This window comes from Neophocaena asiaeorientalis, unplaced genomic scaffold (genome assembly GCF_003031525.2).
Source record: "Neophocaena asiaeorientalis asiaeorientalis breed wild unplaced genomic scaffold, Neophocaena_asiaeorientalis_V1.1 scaffold119, whole genome shotgun sequence".
NCBI classification, from domain to species: Eukaryota; Metazoa; Chordata; class Mammalia; order Artiodactyla; family Phocoenidae; genus Neophocaena; species Neophocaena asiaeorientalis.
Genome location: NW_020175821.1, coordinates 9,893,712 through 9,920,383, shown reverse-complemented (window position 1 = coordinate 9,920,383; position 26,672 = coordinate 9,893,712). Strand labels below are relative to the sequence as shown.

At 46.4% G+C, this 26,672-nt stretch overlaps 1 protein-coding gene across 1 annotated transcript in view; it reads right to left on the bottom strand.

The window, feature by feature from the left end:
• Positions 1-26,672, bottom strand: part of RYR3 (ryanodine receptor 3) — a 381,491-nt gene that overhangs the window by 187,656 nt on the left and 167,163 nt on the right. The window contains exons 23-32 of the mRNA XM_024732458.1: positions 26,082-26,165; positions 24,290-24,449; positions 22,417-22,564; positions 21,334-21,539; positions 20,565-20,739; positions 11,234-11,442; positions 9,420-9,595; positions 8,484-8,520; positions 6,448-6,611; positions 3,138-3,303 (exon numbers count right to left, since the gene is read on the bottom strand). Of these exons, the coding sequence (XP_024588226.1) occupies positions 3,138-3,303; positions 6,448-6,611; positions 8,484-8,520; positions 9,420-9,595; positions 11,234-11,442; positions 20,565-20,739; positions 21,334-21,539; positions 22,417-22,564; positions 24,290-24,449; positions 26,082-26,165 (1,525 nt within the window). The remainder of the gene's footprint in view (positions 1-3,137; positions 3,304-6,447; positions 6,612-8,483; positions 8,521-9,419; positions 9,596-11,233; positions 11,443-20,564; positions 20,740-21,333; positions 21,540-22,416; positions 22,565-24,289; positions 24,450-26,081; positions 26,166-26,672) is intronic.

Sequence of the window (26,672 nt, the reverse complement as noted above, 5' to 3'; positions counted from 1 at the left end):
GGCTTTGAAGATGGAAGGGGCCACATGAGAGGGAATGTGGGCACCTCTGGAAGCACAGAGGGGTTGGCCAGCAAGAAAATGGGGACTTTGGAACCTCAGCCTACAACCACAACTGGATCCTGCTGACAACGTGAATGAGCTTGCAGGGGATTCTACCCAGAGCCTCAGGACAGAGACGGCTCATTCCAGCCGACACCTTGATTTCTGGCCTTGTGAGAACCTGGGCAGAGAACCCAGTCAAATCTACAGAACTATGAAATGATAAGTGGATGCTGTTTTAAGCTGCTAATTTTGTGGTAACTTGTTAGGCAGCAATTAAAAAACTAGTGGCTTCCCAGCCGAGTTGGTCAGTTTGATAATAAACACTTAGCAAGCACTCACTAGGTACCAGGTACTGTCTCAGATGCAGCAGTGAACCTGAGAGATGGCCTCTCCCCTCAAGGAGCTTACATTCTGGAAGGGGAGGCTGCATTCTAATGGAATAAGCAATGAGCCCAGACTTGAGGCTGCCACGAAGTGCCATGGACTTTCTTCCCTTTGTGTTTAAGGTACCTTTTATCACTGGGTGCTATGTTTTGTCTTTGCAATGACAGACATTCTATTTCTAATCACGTGTGAAGGTCACGGCATAGGAACTAGCCTGAATTGAAGGGTAAAGCCCTCTCGTAAATCGGAATCTCACGGCTGGCTCTGCTCTCGGAGCAGTGTGGCTGGAGTGGCGGTAACTGAGGAGTATCTCTTGTACATACATTTTATTTCTCATTTCTCCCATGATTACATTAAGTGAGACAGAAAAAGCTTTTCAAATCGCATAGCAGTATTTAACGGGGAGGTCTAGAAACATTGTCTGAGAGAATCCTCCTCTCATTCTTTTGGTTACTGGTCCTTTCTGAATGGAAAGCCAGTATATAAATATTGCTGCCCTGCTCCTCTTGAGAGGATTGAAAAATGAAAATGGCTACAGCTGCGGAATAACAATTATCCCCCTGCTGGGAGCCCAGACGCATGGCTGGACACGTTACTGTCTCACAGGAATGAGAAGCGGGCTGGGTGGGTATGAGCCTCCCGAGGGTCCGTGCTCAGAGTCGTGACCTCCTCCCCATTCCCACCTCAGGGTGGGAGTGGGTTTGGACCCCTGAGCAGAGTCATCAAGATTTGTACGCAGATGGAGTCACGCCCGGCATCCTGGGGTGCGGGTGTCAACATGCAGCTCAGACAGCTGACCAGCCCCGTGTCATCCAGGAACTACTGCGTGAAAGATGGGATACAAACGTGTTCTGCTCTTTGTTGTGACATCTTCTCACCCTCATGGGCTGTTTCCTGAAGCAGGCAAGTCACTGCTGCCGCAGACGCCACGGGCTATTTATTTATTTATATATTTAGGGACCTTAAAAGTGATTAGATGCTTTGGAGCTCTCTGTAGCTCAGGGAGGACCCTTCAGTCAAACTCATTTCAAAAGTTAATGGGAAAAAGCTAATGGATTCTGAAGGACGGCAGTAATGTACACAAGCCTCCTCTCGGTACTGGTGGGGAAGGGAAGGTGGAATCATGAGAAAGTACCGGAAGAATACTTCAAAGCCTGGCTGTGCAGAGGCCTCTTCCTGGGAGCGGCTGGTGGGGTCCCGGTTGCTGGGTGGTAGTGATGATTCCACTTCTTCCCAGGAGGAAGAGGAGGTGTGCAGGGGGCTACCCACTGCAGGAGGTCCTGGAGAGGACCGCCACACCAGCAGGCCGTCCCTGGCCCCCAGGAAGGGCTCTGCCCATCTGACTTTGGTCACCTAACATTTCAGACACTTGCTGCCAAGGGGCTTTTCAGCCCAGAGGCCGTAACCTGGGGCTGATTCTGGAATCTGGGGTTTTAGCCATTTACACAGGAGCCGGATGCTTTTAGTCTGCTGTAGCTGGGTAAGCTTCCCTGGACGCTGCCTGCCACTGTCCTGGTCAGAACTCTTCAGGAGTTCCACATTTCTTCCTAATACCTCCCTACCTTTCCAAATTTGTCACTATGAACCATAACCCATTCCATTCTGTCCATCGTTCCTCAAACATACACTATGCCCCGTCTCCATTACGCTTCTTGTGCCATTCTTTCAATCTAGTACACTCCTCTCTCTCCACCTGGAAGAATTCTTTGTTTCAAAATCAAGATTTCTCTGTAATAAACCTTTTCTTGATCACTGTCAATGGGAGCAGGCTCTTCCTTCTCTGAACTCGGATAACACTCTATCCACACGTACATGAGGCCCTCCGTTCCACCCTTGGAGTGTCAAGAAGGAACTTGACTTCCTAACTTAGCCTGTCTCACAGTATGCTCTGTAGAACTCTAGGCTTATAGAAGAGTACTAATTGTTTAAAAAAAAAAAAAAAAAGCTCTTCTTGGTTAAATAATATGGGAACTGCTTGGCTAGGTTTCTTTCTGAAGCATTTCTTAAAGTTTTCCTGTACTAACACTCACTGCGAAACTTCCAAAGGAGGATATAATTTGTGGCATTTCCCAAGCTTACTTGGCCATCAGAGATGAAGCTTAAAGGAGATTAGGCTTCTTGTGGTTAATGGCGGGTAAACCTACGTGGGTATAATTAATGGCTTCCCCAAGTAGTTCTGTCGAAGTTCATAGTCAATGAAAGAGAAAAATAAATTATGTAAATGCATTTTAAAGCACCCTGTAAAGAAGCCATAGTGAATGAGAATAACCTTTTATTGCAAAGGGAATACTCCCTGGCAGATGAATCAGTTTTTATAGGTCTATATTTTGAGCACAGAAGTTTCTTAAAGTGAGGAGTATCTCTGTTGACCTTTTAAACTTTGCATCTTATATAGTGTAGGTAACATGAAAGGCGCACAAGAAATATTGATGGAACCAACAAATAACCTTTTAGAGCCCATCACCAAGGAAAAGCCTTCTTATCTTCTAGAAGGATGACCAGCATTTCTGATCAACCAGTAAATGAGATCTTTCCCTCTCTGAACAAAAGGAAGTCCCTTTACTCTTGTCTTCCTAGATGGCACTGGACCACGTGGGTACATCAACTCCATGTGCTGTGGTGGGGATGCCACATATGGAGAAGACTGAGGAGCTGTGCCCTGAGCACCAGGCCGGGGATGCTGCTGTCACGGCCCTAGGAGCCGCCCCTACCTGGTAGCAGGTGCCGAGTTCCCTCCCGTTGGCCGAGAAGGACAACATGCCCATTGCCAGATCCACGAGGCAGCCGATCTCTAGGTCCACGTTGCTGCGACTTGCTCTTTGGGACGTGGCCACGACGTCCCCACCCCAGACCATGTAGCAGTTGCTGCGCTTCACACTAAGAGCCAGAGAGAAGAAAAAGCACAGAATCTGGACTGGGGGCGGTTTGGAATCAAGACTCAGGATTGAAATGCCCCCAAAGATTCCAATGAAGCTTTCCAATCAGCCCCGAATAATTTTTTTTTCTTAAATGAATTCACTCAGTTTAGGAATGTGGCACTCTATCTGCTTCACAGAACAGAGTGTTCAGGCAACTTGTTTCCTGGCTCATCATCCATTCATGTTTCTGAAACAGATAATGGGGACGGTAGTATTGCCACCTTAGAAGTGGGAGATAAAGGTGCAGAGAGGATGACTACCTCAGGTGGACTTAGAGAGGAATTTGGTATAAGAGGCAGGAACAAAAGCTCTGTGTCCTGAGTTCCATTTCAGTGCCAGGGCAAAAGGCCATTTGACACTTGAGAACTCAGGCCCACATTCCCTAGGATGGCAGGCCTGGGTCCCAGGAAGATTTGCAAAGTAGATAAAGTTAGTCTCTGATGGCCTCCCACCTCCTTTTCTGTTCACCACCTACCAACCTGGGTCCCTTTCTCAGCTAGCTGGCTACCACCCCCCAGAAAGAAAACTCCACCATAGGCATTTAGCTTTAAAAGCCAACTATAATAACTAAAAAGTCTTTAAAATCCAAAGCCTGTTTTTTTTTGGTTTGTTTTTTTTTTGCGGTACGCGGCCCTCTCACTGTTGTGGCCTCTCCTGTTGCGGAGCACAGGCTCCGGACGTGCAGGCTCAGCGGCCATGGCTCACGGGCCCAGCCGCTCCGCAGCATGTGGGATCTTCCCGGACCGGGGCATGAACCCGTGTCCCCTGCATCAGCAGGCGGACTCCCAACCACTGTGCCACCAGGGAAGCCCCAAAGCCTGTTTTTTTAATGGTAAGATTTCAAACCCTGGGTGGGCTTTGGAGAAGTGCTATGTGGATCCCCAGAGCCCCTCACGATGGCTGCAGGCAGGAGGCAGCTGGTATGTCTCTTCCTAAGCCCAGTCCTGGTGTGGCTCATCTGAGGGACCCGGTTGCTTAAAGTAACACCAAGTGATTTGTCTCAAGGCTAAAGGAGAGAGTGACTCTATACGGGATGCTAGAGCAGCCCCTTTAAACTTCCTAAGGTCAATCTGATCTGGCCTTGGAAAGCCCAGAGTTCGATTAGAATTCTCCCAGTTTTTTTCCGGTTGTAGAAGTTCATCACTTTCCCAGACAACTAGAAATCCCGTTTGTAAGCATTCCTTCACCTCCTCCCCTCGACTCTCCTCTACGCACCAGTCAGGCTGGTTTCTCAGGATGAACGCCCTCAGGCAGGGCCAGTGCAAATTGCTCATTCCAAAGAGTTATAGCCATTGCTAGATTTCCACTAAGGTTAAACTGTGGCGATGTCATTACTTCTTTTCAGTGATTAAAGTACGAAGTACACTAATGACTACAGAATTCAATTAATAAGGTACAGAAGCTGCAGGAGTGTGAAGTGCCACGTTTTCGTCATATTTCAAAGGGTCCATGTTTGAAATGCCTGAAAACATCTGAAAATCGATCCTGTGTTTACTTATTGCACAAGACAAAGAACTAAGAGTTACTGAGCACCTGCTACCTGCTGGGTCTTACGCTAGGTGCCGATGTGTCAGTTAATTTTCACAATGAATGTGGTCACTGAGGCTCAGATAAAATAATCAGTCTGGCATGGCAGAGCGAGCAAACTGGAGCAACAGACCCAGCTGGGATGAGACTGTGCTTTTTGTTCTTTTGGCTGAAGAGCAAAGTCTGGAGTGGTCAACTGCTTTCGCATACTTTCCTTTAAACCAAACCAGATGCTGCATCTGGTTACAGCATCTACTCTGGGTCTCATAACATGATGAACATTCAGTAATGGTAATAAGAGTGCTGTTTACTGAGTACTTGAGTTGAGGCACTGTTGTAGGCTCTTATCTATGTATCATCTAACTTAACCCTCATAACACTCTGTGAGATTAGAACTATTATTCTCATTTTATAAATAAGGAAATTTAGACCCAGGGAGGTTAAGTAACAGGTCCAAAGTCACACCTCTGGTAAGTACTGGAACCCAGTTTAAAACGCAGGCGGTTTGCTTCCAAAGTCTGTACTCTTAACCACCCACCAACAATGGTCCCCCAGAAAACAGCCATTGCGTCTGACCTCGGGCCACTGGCCTCTGATGAGCCAGTAGCATCTGAAGAGCAAAACATCCCTGACTTTGTAGGGATAAAGTTATCATGAGAAACAACTTATTACATTTCTATACAAGCCTGCCATATGGGCAAGGACTCTAGTAAATCTCACTTAGGTAGAAATAAGGCATGGTCTGCTGGTTCATTTCTGGGGCATCACTGGCTAAAGATCCTTCCTTGGTGGTAGTACCAATGGACCAGTGGGAGGGGATGGGTGTGCCTAAAACATTTTCCTTGAAGATCCCTAATTTCTATTCAGTGGTTATTATTTATAAATTTGCCATGTCTCTTTTATGTTCTTTATGCTTTCAGCCATTACAAACTTTTGGGATGAGAAGCTCTGAGTTATCCTGAGTTGCTGTGTGACGTGGTACATCTTCTTCTTTTCTGCAATTGACTTCCCTCAAGCACCCAGGGATTTTTCACTGTCTTGTTCCTTTTTTTTTTTTTTTTTTCTGTACGCGGGCCTCTCACTGTTGTGGCCTCTCCCGTTGCGGAGCACAGGCTCCGGACGCGCAGGCTCAGCGGCCATGGCTCACGGGCCCAGCTGCTCCGCGGCATGTGGGACCTTCCCGGACCGGGGCACGAACCCGCATCCCCTGCATCGGCAGGCGGACTCCCAACCACTGCGCCACCAGGGAAGCCCTGTCTTGTCCTTATGTTGTAGAAATTGGGGCTTGCCTAGAAATCACGGAGTCTGAGAGGGAGCCCGGGCTTCCCAACTGTCCATCTGTATCTCCCATCCCTGGGTCATGTTTTATACATGTGATGAAACTGCCCTTTATTTTGGCTAATAACGCTTCTCCCACCATAGTCCTCCCCCACCCCCGCCATTTACTTAAGGATTTTAAGCCTGTGCTTCATTTTCCCTCTATAATAGAGGCTGATGTTTCCTTCTTTGGGGTGTGAGGGGAAGGGAAAAAGACCGCTGGGGGAGGGCCAACCCTGCCCCTCAGGAGTCCTCTTACCTTTCGTGGACCCGGCCTCTTTCGTCCCCCAGAGTAACAGTCACGGTACAGTTTTTATTCAAGTCAAACTTTTCACTGTACAAATGATAGTCGGGAGTCACCCATCCGACCCAGACGCAGGAGGGGTCCTGTCCAGCAAAGATGCGAATTGCGTAGTAGCACTGCTGGGGAGAGACCACAGGGGGGCGTTGAGTGACGCCCCGCCCCTGTTGCGGGGAGCTGGCTCAAGAGGCAAAAATTATGCAGCAGCCCCTTTGACTCCCTTTTCTTAAAAAGCACACACTGTTCTGGGGGTGTACTGCACTACACTCTGGACTGAGTGAAGAGTTGATGAGAGAATCTGGTTTCCTTATTTTTTCCTTTTCTGTTGTGCTTTAGCCTAAAAAATCAGGCGTCTAATATACCATCCTCTGCCCAGAAGATGCTGCTGCCTAGATCAGGGGCAGCCACTCAGAATGGTCAGCACAGAACCCTAACCCTCTTCTGGGTACCAGGGCTGCGAGGGAGAGCCAGGCACACCTTTGCCCTCAGAGAGAAGAGCCATGAAATTGCCCTGGGGGCCGGGGGTTAGAGAACGCGGGCTACACTTTCCAATTCTGCAGGAAGTCTAAGTTTTTTTAAGTCTTGAAAAAGATGCTACAAAAGAAAAAGCCCACAATGTGGCCAAACGTGCTTCGTGTGGTCATCAGACTCAGTGACAGGCAGGGCTGAAAATTAAAGCCATTCTTGGTGGGCATTGTAACAACTTGTGAATTGTATCACTGTGTTATCATAACAACTAAAGCATTGAGGTAAGTGACTGCTTCATCATTTTCTTTATGAAACTGAGCACATTTATTGTTTTTCCATTTTGCTTCTATTTTATTATTTTTAAAATTTTTATTGGAGTACAGTTGCTTTACAATGTTGTGTTAGTTTCTACCGTACAGCAAAGTGAATCAGCCGTACATATACATATATCCCCTCTTTTTTGGATTTCCTTCCCATTTAGGGCACCACAGAGCACTGAGTTCCCTGAGTAGAGTTCCCCGAGCTATACAGTAGGTTCTCATTAGTTATCTATTTTATACGTAGTATCAGTAGTGCAAATGAAGTCCTTTTATGTGTCGTCTGTCCTACTTTTTGATTGGAAAAGGGTCAGCCAGACGCGCCTGTGCTGGCATCTTGGCACTGGCAGCTATTAGTCATGTGACCTTGGACAAGTCATTTGTCCTCTCTGTGCCTCAGAGCGCACGATATTGTTCATCTCCTGGGGTTGCAGTGGAACTTAAGAAGGAAGGTGATACAATGTGCTCCGTGAAGTGTCCCGCACATAGTAAGTGTGTGACATGCCGCTGCAAGAATCATACTCTTGATAGTTAACCTACGAACTTGGGGTTGCAGGATAACTTTATAGAAAGGGTGACATGCATTTCTTCCAAAGGAATTTGTGTGTGTGTGTGTGTGTGTGTGTGTGTGTGTGTGTGTGTGTGTGTTTTTTGGTCAGGTGCTAAAGAAGGATGAGAGAAAGAAAGAAATTAAGAAGCATTGTTTTCTGACCACTGCCTAGCTTGAAGAAAAAGAACCCAAAGCAGCCTACATCTTCTGGGCTGGCTCCCTGCTCCTTTTTCTCATTTGACTGCTTTCAACATTATTCCTGGCACTGCTCAGAGAGATGGGAGAATTGATTCACAGAAGTTTACATAAAAGAACAAACAAAAGGATTACATTAAGAGTCCCCCCTTTCTCCCCCAACTGATGTTCATTTCAATCAGAAAGGCAGTGCTGGGTCCCTGGTGGCAAATAGGCACCAATTACACAATGATGCCCAATTAGATGCTCCAGGTAGAGTTCTGTTTTGCACTGAATAACGGTTTCTCTTTCCCCCACTTGAGAAATGCCATAGATATGTTCTGGAAGCATCAAGAAGGATATTAAAAGACAGAGTAATTGGCAATTAAAGAGGATCTCTAGACAGATCTTTGCTGTAGGGGCCATATTACCAGGCACAGCAAAGAATCAAATAATTAAAACCATAATTGAGCACATTTACTTACTGTTGTTGTATGAGAGAGTATTTCTTGCATCTGTTTCCTGGGGGGAAGAAATCCATGTTTTAGTTCTTCAGGTCTATAGAGAAGCCCAGAAGTCTGACAGGCAACTGATCTACCTTTAATGATGAAAGCAAGTTTAAGAAGCTGGCTCTTTCCTATACATGAGTGACCCTGACTGGTCTTGGGACTTGTTCATTTTCAACCTGATACCACCAGGCAGGGCTTTGCCTTCCAACTCTTGTCTCTCAGCCCAGGTGTAAGTTAGAGCTAGGGGGAGGTTGGGAGATGCTAATAATGTAGGCAGGGATACCTTGGAATACATTATCCTGTTCTCTTAAGCAGCTTTGCTTGTTTAAAGCTTGGTAGATAGTAAAACTCTAGAGGAAACCCGGACCAGATATACATCAACAATAAAAAATAGACATTAAAGGGAAGAAAGATAGCAAGGAATATATTCCCTATCAGGAAGCAGGAAGTCACATTACTCAGGAGTCACACAGCTGCTGGGTTGGACACTGGCCATAGTTATGCAAAGAAGGCAGTATTTGCCTACAGAAGCTTCTAATTTCACACAAAGGCAACCACAATTGCACCCTCTCATGCACTTACATTCTTTTTACTCCAAAAACATACAAATTATAGGTTGCAAGGAGGCTAGGGACTCAGACAGCTTGGGAAGAACAGAAACTTGTTCACTGGATGTGACCCAGTTAAGCTTGATCGGTCCCCTAATTACACACTGCACACACACACACGTGCACGGGTATGCACTTGTCTGCACACCCGTCCTCATTTCTTCCTGACTGAAAGCAGAGGGAACCCTACTCCCAGGGGAGTCCTGTGAGTTGTGCCGAGGTAGAGTGAGAAGGAAACAGACAGAAAGCCGACTTCGCAACAGACAGGCTGAGCACCTCTGAGAGCTGGAGGCTCCTCCCTCACCTTTTCTGGAAAGCGTCACCGTCCGGACATGGGCTGTGACTGAAGGAGGAGTGGCACTCCACCGGCACGCTGAGGCGGCAGTAGATCATGGTGGCATTGCCGTTCTGCGTGCCGAACGTCTTGTGGATCACCTTGAGGCACGGAGGGCTGTCCATGGTGCCATCGATCCTCACCACCTGGAAATGCCATGGTCCTCACCTGACACAGCCTGACTCTGACCCACCCCTCCTCCCCTCACTGACTACTTACGTCAAGGCTTTATGGGAACTACAGAGGGTGTCCTGAGTGCTAACAAACCATTACACTCATCCTTACGTGGACCGTGCCCTATAAAATATCACACAGGTCTGCCTCTGGCTGGGGAAATGAGGGATCTAAATTAGGGATCTACAAATGCTCACTGGGCTTTCTGCAAGGTCAAGGATGCCAGGCAGTGGGTAAGGCAGTGTTGGATTTGCTGATGCTGACCTTTTAGGAAGGTGACAAGTGGCTAAAGGAGAAAATCTTTCCAGAGGTTTCCCCTGTCAGTGGGCATGAGAACATCTAAGGGAGAAGGCACCAGAAAGCCCAAAGCTCAAGAACAGACATCAGAGTTTCCTTGGGGGGCACTGTCTCCCACCCAGCGCCTTTCCCACCTTTACCACAGTTACAGCCTGAGCGCAGAAGCTCCTGGAGACTCCTCTACATACTGAGGAAATTCCCAGCTCCAGGGCACAAGCACTGCAGGGGATGCACTGGAGGATGAGAGATCAAAACTGGATTTTTGAAGTGTGTGTGTGTGTGTGTGTGTGTGTGTGGAGGGGTGAGGGGGGGTGGGAGGGAAGAGCAGAGGAAGTAAACAGACTTACAATAATAATTTTGTTACGATCTGAGCATTTCTCCCTGCATTCTAGACAATAGTTCCTATCCTGCGGTCCATGAGTACGCTTACATATTTTTGTGTGGTTTGTATATTTCGCTAAGTGGAGGGTCTCTAGATTCTATCAGCTTGTCAAAGGGGTTCATGACCTCCAAAAAGATTTCTAAAGTAATGGCCAGGTAGGAATCAGAGAAATTAAAGTCTCTGCTATTTAAGACCGTGGGGAAAAGCGGAGGATGAAGAATTGATACTTTGCTGAATTCAAACTGGGCGGGGAGTGAAGGGGACTTACAGTCTGGGGGAATCAAGCCATTGAATCTAACGCTTCGGTGGAGCTGACTTGTCTGACATCCCATCAGCCCCCGTCCCACCCCTACGCCATGAGAAAACCATGGTGGGGCTGGGCGATACAGAGACAAGCAGATGTAGAACCAGAATCCGAATCAGTCTCCTTACAATATTTGGCTTCTCTGCCTCTCTGCTCCCCCGACAAGGTGGGAGTATCACAATCAACTACTACACCTCCACTTAAAAACCTGGAGACGGTTCTGCAGGAATTGAACAAAGCCTAAAAGACATCAAGTTATGAGCAGAGGAGAACCATGTTTGGAACACATGATCCTCAGCGCAGGTACTGAACTTTTTTAGGAAAACAACTTTTAAGGTCTCTGGATACTGTATTGCTATAATACCGGTATAGGAATGTCTGGAGCAAACATTGTGGCCCAAAGGTTTGGGGATGGATCTGCAAGGTGTTTACCACTTGTAAGATGCCACTCAGCTGCCCCAACTAAGGTACCTGCAACGACAGCTGTGAGGGCCAGCGAGGTGACCGGGGTAGGGGCAGCCAGGGTGTGGATTTAGGCAAGCACCACCTGGGGACAGAAGCCATCAGCGGGAGTTCAGGGCCTTGGTCCCCCCGGCCTGCCAGGGTCCCCGCAACGTGCAGCATTACCTCTATCTGTGGATGATCCTTGGGCACGTTGACAAATGTTGGGAGGCGCTTGCTGAACCACATGGCCACGTCGCGGTTCATGTTGACAGCAAAAGGCTCAAAGCCCTCTTGGAGGCCGCACATGGTATAAAACTTGAAGGTGCTGGCGTCCATCCCGAGATTCATGCGGCCGATCTGAGACAGGCCCAGAGAGCATATGGGCACAAAGCCTGCAGAATGGTGAGAGAGCCTGGTCAGCCCGCAGGACTGTCCTGGGAAGCTGGGAGGAAGCGGAACCTTTGCTTCCTCCCAGCAGGAAAGTCTCAGCAGGAAAGACGGAAAGACGGACGGCGTCCTTTTCTTTCTTCCTGGCACATAAACTCAACAACAGGAAGTCACATGGAGTTTACGGCTGCCCTTGGTATATGGGAAAGAAAAGTGAGTCTGGTTCAAAATGATTTGCTGAAAAGAAAATCATCTAGGTAAAATTCTTCTTAAGACATAAATAAATATCAGCTGGAAAAGTAAAACCAGTAAGAGAAAAAGTGAAATTCTTTATCCATGCCTTAGCTAAAATTGTTAGGCCCTGGGTAATTTTATTTTATTTTATTTACCTCTGGATATATATATATATATATTTTTTGAGGTACAGTTGATTTCCAATATATTAGTTTCAGGTGTACAACATAGTGATTCAATATTTTAATTGACTGTACTCTATTTAAGGTTATTGCAAAACAATGGCTCTATTTCCCTGTGCTGTACAATAATATATCCTCGTTGCTTATCTCTTTGATACATAGTAGTTTGTGTCTCTTTTTTTTTTTTTGCGGTATGCGGGCCTCTCACTGTTGTGGCCTCTCCCGTTGCGGAGCACAGGCTCCGGATGTACAGGCTCAGTGGCCATGGCTCACGGGCCCAGCCGCTCCGCGGCATGTGGGATCTTCCCGGACCGGGGCACGAACCCGTGTCCCCTGCATCGGCAGGCGGACTCTCAACCACTGCGCCACCAGGGAAGCACTAGTTTGTGTCTCTTAATCCCATACCCCTAACTTGACCCTCCCCACTTCCTTCTCCCTATTGGTTATCACCAGTTTGTTCTCAATATCTGTGAGTCTGTTTCTGTTTTGTTATATTCCTTCAATTGTTTTATTTTTTAGATTTCACATATAAGTGATAACACAGAGTATTTGTCTTTCTCTGTCTGACTTATTCCACTAAGCATAATACTCTCTGGATCCACCCATGGTGTTGCAAATGGCAGATTTTCATTCTTTTTTATGGCTAAATAACATTCCATTGTGTGTGTGTGTGTGTATAGACACACACCACATCATCTTTATCCATCCATCTGTTGATGGGCACCTAGCTTGCTTCCATATCTTAGCCCCTTAGATAATTTTAAATACTGCCCCCAAACAAAACAATGCCTAAAGAATGACTTGGTGTAAACCACCCGACTTTTCTAGGTCTCAGCATCTTCTCCAGTGAAATGAGAGGTCTAATGGCTAGTGTCATTTTGAGAGTATGTTCCTAAGAAGTTTTGGATGCTAACACAATGATTCTGCTTGTTTACAAAATACAGTTTACAAACCCCATCCTCCCAGCCTTCTGCTGTAGCCCCCTCCTAAGCAGGAAAGTGAGATTTTCAAGCAGGAGACACAGAAAACTCTGTTCACTCTTACAGTGACTGCCTCTCCAAGCTCTCTTCTGTATCCTCATCATATTATAACACTGCCAGGCAGAACAGACCCAAGGCAGAAGTTCAGATTATTTGGCGTTCTTGTTTGTAGGCTATTTATGAATCGTAATTGTGGACCAACAAATCAGCAGAACTGGGAAAGCACTAATTATCCCAGATCTGGGAAGATGTGCGGCAGGCAGCCAGAGGGCAGCTGAGGCTGCCAGGAGAGCTCAGAAAAGGAGGAAGGGCTCGGAGGCTGGTGGCTAAAGCAGGGCTTGGAGTCCCTACAAGGAAAACCGTGTCACTCCTAGGATGGCGGTGCTTATTTAAGGGGACGTTTAAAGGTCTATTTTGAGAGAATTTATGTTCAACAGTAAGTCGCTCATAGAGACCAAAGGCAAAATGCACTCGTCCTAAAACCAGTGCTTATATACTATTATCTAAGCCACAAAGTTTCTACGTAAATAAGTCTCATAAGTGAAAGATAAATCCCTCCCAAACTGAGCTGGCTGCTTTCAGAAACTATGAACTCATTTAGGACACTATTTAATACTATTTCTGAGTAAGAGAGCTCCAGTGAATTCCTAGCAATGACGGTGACATCTGTACAAAGTGCCTCCTCCCAGGACCATCGGGGACTGGTGATCCCACCACTCGGTAAGGCAGACGGTCTGGTCCATCAGACAAGCACAGATTCACGCACCGTCCTGAGCATTGCTATGTTTCTGGCATGGCATTCGAGACTGGGATAGATGAAACTATCCCTTCTAGAGACAGAGATTTTTATAAATGAGGAATCTTTGGAGATCTGATTCCAGTATGGAATAAGGACTGATTGTTGGCAAAACTTTTGGGTCCCTACTGGGCCAGCGGGCTCTGCTCTATGCTATGAGAAGATGTGAAGGAAGGAAAAGAAACCATCTTGATCACCAGCAGCTTACAGAAGTGGGGATGACAAATGGAACGCACAAGAGTGAATGCTGTGTGGTAAGACACGTGCACCTGCCAGAGAGTACTTTGGTTTTCAACCTGGAAAAGTACCACTACAGTAGTTTTATGTTGGAGACGTGATTTTGAAGCGTTCCATCCGTGATGTGAGCAGAGATAGGACACCTTAAGAAAGTCTCTCTTGGATGTGGAGAAAAGGCAACCCTCTTACACTGCTGGTGGGGATGTAAGTTGGTGCAGCCACTGTGGAGAACAGTATGGAGGCTCCTCAAAAAACTAAAAATAGAGCTACTGTATGATCCAGCAATTCCATGCCTGGGCATATATCCAGAGAAAACCATAATTCAAAAGGATACATGCACCCCAATGTTCAAAGCAGCACTATTTACAGTAGCCAACACACGGAAACAACCTAAATGTCCATCGACGGATGAATGGATAAAGAAGATGTGATACATATATACAATGGAATATTACTCAGCCATAAAAAAGAATGAAATAATGCCATTTGCAGCAAAACGGATGGACCTAGAGATTATAATAGGGAGTGAAGTCAGACAGAGAAAGACAAATACCATATGATATCACTTATATGTGGAATCTAAAATATGACATAAATGAACTTATTTAGGAAACAGAAACAGACTCACAGACATAGAAAACAGACTTGTTGCTTCCAAGGGGTTAGGGGTGCGGGAGGGCTATTTGGGTGTTTGGGATCAGTAGATGCAAACCATTATATATAGAATGGATAAACATTCAGGGAACTATATTTGATATCCTGTGATAAAGCATAATGGAAAAGAACATGAAAAAGAATGTATATATCACTTTGCTGTACAGCAGAAATTAACACAACATTGTAAATCAATTATACTTCAATAAAATCAATAAAAAAAGGAAAGTCTCTCTTCCCCTTTCTTCTCCAATAACTTGAATGATGGGATAAGTAAGCAGCAGATTCAAAAACAATGAGGACTTCTGAATAACCCAGATCATATCAATGACTTCCTAGTTATAGACCCCCTGACAATGCAAGATGCATGCAGAAAGGAAGAAAGGTCGCATCTGCATGAGGTCTTTTTTCTAAGGAACTTGGGCTCCTCATTGTTCCTAAGCCATCAGCAGAGGGGACAGTACTTTGCTGAAGATAAATCTGAAGGTTTGAGGAGCTAACAGACTTGACCAAGGTTGTAAGAAGGGCAAGTGACAAAATGGGAAAAGATCCCACACCCTCTGACTCACAGAGCAGCTGACAGTCAGTGTGCAAGAGAGGGGGTGAAGGTTACAGGGGATGAATTTAAACAGCAGTTATGTCCTAGGGCAGAGGGCTGTATGCATTACAGAGCAGAGCGCTGTCCCTCTGAGGCAGAAGCCATCTCTATGGGGGGAGAGCTGAACACTGACTGAAAACAGACTCTGAAAACAAAAGTCGGGGATGTCCAAGCAACAGGAGGGAGTGTCAGGGACCTCCTCGGGACTAAGTGGGCACAGAGGTGACAGCTCTGTACAGCAGCAGACGAGAAGCTAAATCCCAGGCTTGAGCCAGAAAAGAGAAACTCCAGAAAGGACCGAGAGCAAAGCTACATCTTCATGAGGCACCAGCACTTTCTCCTGGGGAAGAATACTTGAAAACTGGATATATTTAATCAGCTTCCTCCACCTGGTGGAGAGACTCTGCTCCATTTCTACAACTTCTTTACTTGAGGAGTTACAACTTCAGGTAACTTGATAACTCTGCTTGATAGACAGATAAGGGGGAACAATGATGATAAACCCTACCAGCTAATATTTATCAAGTACTTTCTAGGTGTCAGGCCCTGGGCTCAGCACTCTACACATTTAGCTCATTATTGTGTCCATTTTACAGATGAGGAAACCAAGACCTAGCAAGTTGATAACTTACTTGCTCAAGTTCTGTCTCTTGGTAAGTATGTGGAGCCAGCATGTGAACAAGGCTGCCCGAGAGCAGTCCAGAGCAAGCAATGGGGGCTGAGGCCCAGATGACTGCTTTCTAATTCTTATCTCCAGTGACTGGCTTTATGATGAACTCTTCCTTCACTTTTCAGATGATTTTCCTAAGTGTCGTGTAGTTGATTAGTTTGCCTCTAGATCAGGCAGCTGGAGACCTACAATCACAACGCACTCCAGGTCCCTTGGAGGAGAGGGGCTGCCTTCTTCAAGTGGCCACACGGCTCCCTGGAGTTGATGTGGATGGACAGATCCACTTGGTAAGGCCACCTGGCATTACTGTGAACAATGTCATGGACACACAAGGATTTGCACTTTGCACACAACTCAATTAATCCCTAGCTTCAAATGAGGCTGGAGAAGTAAGAAAACGGAAAAATAAAGAGGAAAAGCAGTACTCCGTCCCTACATGCAGCCTAGTAGAAGTAATTCTGCTGACATCATTGAAGAGGTTTGAGGAGAAAATCCGCAAACGGCCTTACTTGGAACCTAGATGTGCATAGAATTCCTGTTCTAGGAATGGTATGTCAAGAACACACGCATTTAAATCCTGCAGAGGACCCCAGGTTCTGATAAACTTTGAATCACAAGGCCTCATACGGCTTTGTGATTAGGAGGAGAGTCAGCCAGGAGGTCATCTTTTTATAATTCAGGAGCTTGGAAAGAAACCAATTATCTACACAATCCCAACCATGGATCCATTTTTAGTCCATTTCAAGCTGAAGAAAGACATGAGAGCAAATCATTCCCAGTAATGGAAAGACTCAGATCTTGGGGAGAGGTGGTTAAATGACTGCCCAGACCATTCCTGGGCTGTTAATGAGAGTCTTAATCCAGCAGCTCATGTTTTACCCATTAATTTTAATTTTCTAAGCCTCACAAAGATGCTGTTTGGGGACAGCACTGAGATGGTCACAAGCCTTGTAGAAAACACAGGAAACAAGAGGCCACGTTCCCCTGCCATAGCACCCATCCGGGGAGAGAATGACAGGGGAAGCTTGGGTACCAGTGTGTCTGTGCGCAGATGGTGGCGACACTGCCTGCGGGGAAGTTTCATCTGCTGCCTACGGAAGAGCTGCCAGCAGAGCTGGGGGATCTGTTAAACCCTGACAGGCCAGTGCCAGGAAGAGCCTGGGAGGCTGCCCCTGCAGACACTGAAGCTGGAGCGAGGCAGGAGGTGCCCCAGGAGAGTGCCTGGTACAGGCAGAACAGGACACCAGCACTGAAGCCTCTTCTAGACAGCATGTTCTGAGGTCTGGGACCATGTGCAGAACTTTCTCTTCCTTTCCTTTAAATGGGATAAAAGAGAACACTAATAGCAAAGGTTTCATCGTGGAAGCTTCTGAGCTTCCAGATGCCTTCTGGCGATAACACTGTGAGCTGTGATGGTCCAGGCCAGGGAACAATGATTAGGAAAATTCTAATGAGGCCGATAAGAGTAGATCATCTATGATACAGGAGAGGATGGAGATGACAACTTATAAATAACCCAGAGGAAAAAAACCAGCCACGAATTGTAGTGCCTGCCCCCATTCCTTCCCCCAAAGGACTAAAAACTTCGCACAGCACAACTCCCTCTGGGGTAAATGGCCTGCATCAAGGCTGGGGTGCTGGTGACCAGAACACAAACATATAGGGGATTTTGCTTGATATGGGGCTATAATGCACAAAACGTTTTATTTTCAACAGATGCTTTTCCTAACAGCTCAAGGCAAGAATTTCTGCCTCTTTCCACTTTATGCAGAGAATAGAAAGATGCTATATGGTGATTCTAGGCCTCCAGGTTATTGTCATCAAAGAAAAGCATGCAGACTCCCTTTCAGCTGCCCTTCCTCTGACTCCTGAGCCATCAGAGAACTGAAAGAGCCTCCCAATTACCTTGTCTCTGTGTGATTAAAGTGTGATACAATACTACGGTACAGTGTGTTAACACAGTACAGTACAATTCTATTATAAAACAGAGCGCTAATAATAGACTCAGTTATTCTGAAGGTTAAATCATGTCTCTGTACACAAAAGGTCTATGAGGCATCTCTTTCATTACAGCACAGCTGATCTCTAAAAACAGAGTTCTCCTAAAACATCCCTCTTCTTTACAACATTCCTCTGCACAAACCCTAGGACAGCTCCCCATGTCATAGAGAGTGGAGTCCAAGGATGCTAGGCCCAGATTAGACAATAAATAAAGTTTTTTGAATAAAAAGACCAAGTCTTGATGTTTGAGGCTATAATCTGCACCTTCTTGTTCTTTCCACCTTCATCTTCTGTAAATTCCATCCACAAATCTTCCAAAATGTATCATCACTCTTTCCTGCCGTTTCCTGATTCCACACTATTACTCGACTTACATCCCCTTAGAAGAAGACCCTTCTCCTCAGAGGTAGACAGCTCATATTTTTTACTTAACCTTCAGTTCCAATCCCATTCTTATAGCATTTTCATCCTGCACTGGTCATTTGCCATTTTTAACCCATCGCTTCGCATTGGTAGTTACCTTTCCGTATTTTCATCTGATTTATTTTTCCAACTAGAAAATGAACTCCTTAATTTGGCTACTATTTACAGTTGTGTATACTTTAGACCACTGCTCTTCATACCTTAAAGTGCGTAGGGACCACCGGACTGTCTTGTCTGAATGCAGTTTCTGAATCAGTAGGACAGGCATGGGGTCTGAGAGTCTGCATTTATAACAACTGGACCACACTTTGAGTAGCAAGGCTTTAGACTTTACAGAATTCTTAGAACTCTGCACATAGACAAGAATCTTGTCTCCTCCTTAGGTTGAGCCGAAGTCTCATAGGCAAGTAACCTCCCCGAATCCACACTCAGGGGAGCCATAACAAGGTCTCTGGTCTTTGGACTCTTCCTGCTCTAGGGAGCTACGCTCCTTGGGGATGAATCTGAATCTTCTAATTCTTCAATTTCCTCCAGCCTCATGAAGAGAGCACTGCCTGTGGTGGGTACTTGGTAAATATCTGTTTCCAAAGAGCAGTGCCAGAGGATACTCTTCTCCACTGCCCTCATGCCCACCGACATGATTTCCCCCTCTTTGCCTCCGAACCAGTGCAAAAACCATTCTTTCTGCTGGCAACAGCTTTCCCAGTTGTTTCCAAAAATGTATTTTTCAAAACTTTGATTTTAAACCTTTTTAGAAGGCATTAAAATATGACCCCATCTGGCTTCAGTCACCCTGTCTTTCTAGGAAAATACGCTGACTTGCAACTTTTCTATTACCCCAAATATGTGGCTCTTAGAAAAATCTTTAAAGCTCTTTTAAGGTACAGTTGGATATGCATGTTGCAGATAATAGATGTCTGCAAAAAGTGTGAAAGTGATTTGTAAAGCTAAAACACATTGTAAATACATAATATTTTATATGTATTAAAAGTACATACTCATAGAGTCCTCCTGCCGATGCAGGGGATACGGGTTCGTGCCCCGGTCCGGGAAGATCCCACATGCCGCGGAGCGGCTGGGCCCGTGAGCCATGGCCGCTGAGCCTGCGCGTCCGGAGCCTGTGCTCCGCAACAGGAGAGAGGCCACAACAGTGAGAGGCCCGCGTACCGCAAAAAAACATACTCATGTATTTCTGCTGCTCTTGCCTGTGCAGTTTTATCTTTTTTAACATTCAGGGTGGGGAGGGAGGACTGTTTCTTTTTGTAAAGCCTCAGAAATTTAAAGCTACCAGGAACCCTAATCATTTACAGAGGGGGAAACGAGGTAAAAAGACATTAAATAAAGTCAACCCGAGATGTCACAGGTGGGAAGGGCAGAGGCAGGACAGGAAACCAGGCCTCCTGACCCAGAGCAGCCTCTTTCCCTCTCGACCTCCCTGCCTCCTTCTCGTCTGTACTGAAGCAGCAGACAGTGGCAAAGCACCAAGCACAGGGGTGTGACCACAGCTGGTATTAAGTCACTGCCATAGAATTTTACAACTGAGAAGGATGTTGGCACTTATGCAGTCTATCATCCTGTTTTCTGGTACAGATGTAGGAGGCAAAGCCCAGAGAAGTCAAGCCAAGCCTGTCTGGGAGCCACACAGTTTGTGAGGAACGAGTCAGCTAAGTCACAGGCCAGTACTCCCTTCTCCTGGTGCCAACAGCCTCGGTACAGAATGTAGCTCTGTCGATGGGAAATAAGAAGCGCCCATCGCTCCTCTGTGTAGCCGGAAGCACTGCCCTGACTGCAGTCTATTCACGGCCATTAACAAGTGCAAGTGTGCTTGGGTTTCACAGCATGCTTGACTTTCAAAATAAATTCTGTTTCAGTCAAGGGAACAGCTAAGTCAAACTTCTGTGTTTCAGTGATTCTCATCAAAGCATCAAGTTCAATTACACAGACATTCAGATTGACAATTCAATTCAGAATATGAGGATAATTCTTTAACTCACCAACTTTTCTCTCCTGCCAGGGATATCAGTGCACGTGCAATTAGCATTTCCTTTGTGATACCGGGAAATGTGAGGTACCTTAACATGCCAAGGCACAGGGCAGGGGATTAGAGGAGAGCCCCTTGGTCAGCCTCTCGGCAAGTTCAGATTCAGATTCACACTGCACACGTCAACTATCACATAATATTACTTGTCTTGATCCTTCAAAAATGATAGTATAAGATCTCATCGTCACCACCAGGGTTTCAAATCTGCAAAGGTCAGTGTGTCCTAAGTGAGGAGGTAGAAGGTCTCACCCTGCTCCCTAGATTTCCTTTCATCTCGTAGAGGTGGAAGGGGGGAAAGCTTGTGGATTTACCATTGTCGATCTCATAGTCAGCGAAGGCAAGCTCAGAGCCTTTGTTGGTGATCAGCAACTCCCCATTCAGCGTGAAGATCATTGAAGCATCATCCAGGTTAATCATACATCCAACCACATCTCCTGGCTGCCAGGTCCGTCCAAAATACCCACTCCCTTGATGCCAACGCTGGCCCTAGAAAACAAGAGTGAGGGCTTAGAGAAATGGAGGTCCTAGCCTAGAGGGCCCTGTACTTCTGGAGAAATGACCCCATGAATAATTTCTCCTAATGGGCAGTGGTACCTGGTTTCTACAAGGCACTTCCCTTTCTACCAAGGACAACTCACAGGGAGAAGTGGTCTATCTACAGATGAATGAAACCAAGATATACAAGGCTCATCAGAAAAGGTGGCCTGAGTCTCCCAATACCTAGTCAGCTACGAAAACAAGCCGAACTCCCTCTAAGACAAAGTGGTAAGATGTTCCCTCATACTGGCCGCACTGTGCTCTGTGAGCCTCCCCTGCAGAGGGGAACATGGGCTCAGAGGCAAGGCAGATACGGAGGTGACTATGGAAAGGACGAGAGTGTGCAGCCCTCCCCTTCTCCAGAGGAAAGAGTGAAGGGACAAACACTAAGTGCTGACCATTCTATGGTCTCAATTAGCCAGTGCGGTGGCTCCTCCCTCTTGAAGCCAGAGATCCAGATACTCAGCACTTTTCACTTCTGGGGAAATATTTGAAGCAGAAAAACCCGGACTGAGGACATGCGGACACACCAGCCAGACTCACCCTGCTGCCTTCAAACACAAAGGCTTGGTCATCGGCCCCCAGCTCAACGTCAGGCCGACAGCCTGGCCTGGCCCAGCCGACACGCATGTCTCCTCCGGTCACTACCTCAAACTCAAAATACCACTTTCCAGATCTCACTGCATAAGAGCGCTCTACCCGGAAAAAGCGGATCTTGTCTATGCTGACTTTCTCCACAGCTGGGTCGGCTATCGAGAAGAAAAGGGAGTAGAGGGTGCAGGAGGGAGAGAGAGAACATAGGTTTAATATTTAGGGAGCATGCCTCAAAAGACTTTCAACAACAAAGGCTGATGACAGATCTCCTACTAGCCAACACAGCACTCTGTTCATAATTTCATCATCTCTATCATCATCATATCATAATAACAATACAAGCCACCATTCAGTGAGTGATTGCTTTGCCGTAGAAACTAAATCTCGGTTTTTCCTCACAATAATCCTACAAATTCAGTATTACTGTCTTCCTCTTACCGAAGAAGAAATTGAGGCTCAGAGAGCTTCACCTGTTCAAGGTCTTAGACCCCCATAAACCAAGGAGAGCAAAGATTTGAACCCAGGTCTTTCTTCCTCCAAATCCATCCCCTTAACCAGGTTTTACTGTCCACTAGCCTATGGTATCCCCTGGGGTATGAGATGGCAGTGACATGTTAAATAACCATAAGCTGGTGATTTTAATCAGTGCTAGAATTCAATTTAGAGATGACACTACCTGGCCCCAAAGTAAGCTGCTATTCACATGTTTGGAAAACAAGAGAAATAAAGGTAACTTGGTTTTGTGACCAAATATCCTGAAAAGCTCAGCTATGCTGGAGGATAACTTACTCCCTGTGGGATTATGTCATAGACGTGCTCGTTACAGAAACATCTGTCAATGCGACACTGCTTTATTATCAACATGGCCCCTCCTCCCTCCCCCCACTTCTAAAATACACCATTGAGTTTAGCACTCTTTAGCACCACCAGCATTTCTAATAGTGCAAGTCAGACCTGTTGAAAGTTAGCATTCCGCCAGAAGAAGACCTGTTTAGTAAACTGGGGTCAGAGGGGAAAATCTCCGCTGATTACCTAGTTCTTGGTCTGATGGCTCAATGTTATAGCCATAGCCAACAAAAGTCCGAACAGCTTCACGAAGGCTATCCCTATTTGACTTCTTGGTACGCTCATCCAATAATGCATACGGCACCAGACGGGGATTTCTTTTGTTCTTTAAATCCTACATGAAGCCAGAGAAAAGAGATGCTGAGAAAATGCATTATCATCTTTACAAAGAGCTTGTCCCACTCACTGAAACCAGCAACAGTCCTGGTTTCCTCGGGTGAGTCTGCTAGCTCTTCTCCCAGTGCCTTGATATTTACCAATGTACATATTTGCTGCTTCAAGATTAAATGAGTATAAATGGAAAATTTGTACTAACATTCAAAACTAGCAGTAAAAAACCCATTTCAATAATGCCAGCCTGTGAATAAAATGAAGTGTCATGAAATTGGTTAGAAACCTCCATTCCCAAGGCAAGGCAGATGGGGGTTTGCATAACTATTCCCTTATGAAAGAGCATGCCATGATTCAAACAGTTATGGCCTCCTCACAACAGATTCTTTTTTTAAATTTATTTTTAAAATTTATTTATTTTTGGCTGCATTGGGTCTTTGTTGCTGTGCGCAGGCTTTCTCTAGTTGCGGTGAGCGGGGGCTACTCTTCGTTGTGGTGCGTGGGCTTCTCATTGCGGTGGCTTCTCTTGTTGTGGAGCACGGGCTCTAGGCATGCGGGCTTCAGTAGTTGTGGCACGCGGGCTCAGTAGCTGTGGCTTGCAGGCTCTAGAGCGCAGGCTTGGTAGTTGTGGCACACGGGCTTAGTTGCTCTGCGGCATGTGGGATCTTCCCAGACCAGGGCTCGAACCTGTTTCGCCTGCATTGGCAGGCGGATTCTTAACTACTGAGCCACCAGGGAAGTCCCAACAGTTCTTAATAGACATCTCTGCTCACAGAGAAACATCTGAAAAGGTGGCAGAGCCACAGTGGGGCCATTTCATTGTAGTAGGCACATATTTGTATTACAGTCCTCCTCGGTTCCTTAATGGGGTCTAAGAAGACAATAATGACAACAGCAGTGACAAGTCATCATAACCTAACATGCTGTTTTGAACCCCCAACTCCCTTCCCTGCCACAGTTTCCACAGTTGTGGTCTTCTTGGTTCCAGACGCGTGCGGGTTTGGAGGCTCAGGAATGAATGAACATGTGTGCACACAGCTATCCTTGAACTTCCCTGATACTGAGCCCGGTACTTACTGAGATGAGGGGGGCATTTCAGAGTGACAGGTGTACCAGATGGTTTGGGCCGAACCCTGGTTCTAAGCTCCACTTAATTCCTTGCTGGGCTCTCAGGCTGCCTCTGGATAAACTAAGAACCCTGCCCAAGAATCTTGGCCCTGTGGACTGAAGTCAGGGGGCACAGGCTTCTTGGTGGGCTAGTCTGTCTCTCTCCTGGGCTAGCTTCCCCTTCAGTGGTAGATACTTGGGACCATCCCAGAAATACTGCTGAGCTGCGACGTTGATTTATGCGAGTCTTACCTTGGCCTCGGAGAGTGCACGAAAGCTCAGCACTCCGTGAGGCAAGCAACAAGACGGGGAATGAGAGAAGATGCGGCCAGTGGCCATATACACAGGGCAACATATCACAAGTGAACCAGACCAACAAAGGAAAGGTAAGTCTATCCATTGCTGAAAAACTGGAATTATGCCTGGAGTTAATATCAATGTGACCATTACAAATTCCATCCAGCCCCATGATTCTATAAATAATGAACGTGCTGAGGCATGAGGAACAGAGTGCAAGGGCAACCTCCACTTTCCAGTCTAATACCCACCAAAGCAAAATGGCATTTTAATGCATGATCACACCTCCTGGCTTCTCCAGCAGGCCTGACCCAGCACTTCTCACCTGTTGAATGCCATAGGTCCATCCTTGTCTTATTCTGTCTTTTGCCCAAACATTGTGTGCATTTTCTGCAAGCTTATCCACTAACATTTCTTGAGGAGGTAACAGCTTCACATCAGACAAATCCAAAGGGGCTGGCTTATAGCCATTGGACATCATGTAGCTACAAGTAAATGGAAAATATATATTTTGAAAAGAACTGTACGGCTCCCCCATTCCAGATTTTAGACCAATAGCACAGGGTCAGGACACTAGGAAAATAAGGCTACAGTCACAGATTCTATCTTTGGCAGAATGGACAGCTCAGCTCTATCTCAAGTCTTTAGAAGAAGACCCTCATCCACCATCCTTTTTGCCAATGCATGTCACAGCTTAAGGCGACTGTTGGAGAAAGTGGATGGTCTGTGCAAATCCACCCTTATTCCTAAGAAAACTACTCTGCCCTACAAACCATGGGTACATTCAGTGTAATGTAACATCACCCGAAGCTCCTTGGTCTCGCTTCAAAAGCACAAAAGCTTATGACCACATTGGCATGGACAGGACCTTGAGCCAAACGGTTTCTTACAAAACAGCAAAGAATGATCACTCAGTCTTGGAAAACTAAACCTTCGTTTTGAGAAGTTTAAAAAATCATAACATTAGAGATTTGTGAGCTTGAGTGATCTTCATGGTTTGCTGTCCAGTCCAGGAGTCACAAATGTCTGTAATTCGACAGATAATTTGATAGATAACGTGAAGACGGGAAAAGCTCAGTGTGAGTCCAGGTAGACGCATCGTGTGAGTGGAGAGGAGCAGGGCCCTGTGTGGAGTGACTCACAGGAGAGTAACTGACCAGAGTCATGTGGGAATGTGAGTCCAGAGGCATCCAGGGCGCCAAGGCCACAGACTGCCCAGATCAGGGCCAGAGCCCAAATGTGACGACCTGCAGACCAGTGCTACTCGACCCAAGAACCTGTGAGCAGCGCGAGATACAAGGTCGACTGTAGGCATGATATTGCCCCTCATCCACCTTCTAGGGATGCCTGACTTTGGGCAGAGTCAACATGTGTTGTTTGCTGAGCACCGCCCCCAGCCACCTCTCAACTGCTGCCTCTCAGATGAGCTGCTCTTGGCACCAGGAGCTGCCTCTGAGAGTGGAGCTTGGCAGCTTGGGAGTTTCACAGGGAGGAAGGGGAAGATAAGCATTTGATTAAGAGCTGGCACTGCCTTGGCTCATAAGTCATTACGACACCTGGGTGTGAATGCGTGCGCACCCGAGGCTGGCACATGTGCGGGTAAGCAAGTGAGCCAGGGGATGCGCCCGTGGGCTCGCATCTGAATGTGTGAGAACACATGGCTCGGTGAATGCACGGACGAGAGGGAGAGGACACATGCAGATTTAGGGGCCAAATTAAGTCTTGGCAGTGACACACATTTCCACAAGGGACTTGCAAGTTTGGCCCAGTGACAGAGGACTGAATCTTTGCTGTGGCTACCGACGAACTTCAAGCTCCCGTGCCAACTGCTATTCTTATAGACCAACACAGCGTATCCATCTGAGTGCCACATCTGGCTCAAAACTAACCATAGTAGATAGTAGTATAGGTCCAGGCAGAAGCACTGAAAATACTCTACTTCAGCCGGCTTCCGTCTGGGGGTTTCGGGGCAGTCTAGGTACCTGGTGGAGACATCCTGAGCTGGTGCTAGAAGTATCTGGGGCCATCACCCGCCTCTGTGTGTGGGCCTCCTGTCCTCCCAGTTTAAAAATTCAGACTGAAGCATTAAAGTCTCTGACCATTAAATGATCACCTACTTTTTGGGCAACTTGACCTTCCTGAGATCCTCCTCAGCAGCTGGGTTAACGTGAGCGATGTGGCACCCCAGGGCCAGGAGGGTTCTGTGACGTAACGGAGAGAGGAAACAAGGGTCAACTGCAAGGTGAAGGACAGTGAGAACCCTAACCTGTGTCTGAAGTGATAAAAACAGACAATATTCATTCACTTAGACCAGAGGTTACCGAACTTTTTCTGTAAAGGGCGAGAGAGGAAACGTTTCAGGCTTTGTGGTCCTTATGTCTCTGCTACAACTACTCATCTCTGCCATTACAGAGCGAAAACAGCCATAGAAAATACACAAAGTGATGAGCTTGGCTTTGTTACAATAAACTTTTTTACCAAAGTAAGTGGCTGGTTAGATTGGCCTGTGGACCTTAGTTTGCCAACTCGTGATTTAGACGGTAGCAAGAATGCAACAAAAGATTAGCTAATAGCCCCTTTGAGAGAGCCCAGAGGTCAGCAAGTATTTCCCATGTGCTCCCTGTACGAAGTGTCTTGAGCTGTGCTGGACACCATGAGGTTCCAAAGCCACATCCTCAAGAAGGGTCAGTGTGATGGAGGACATCACA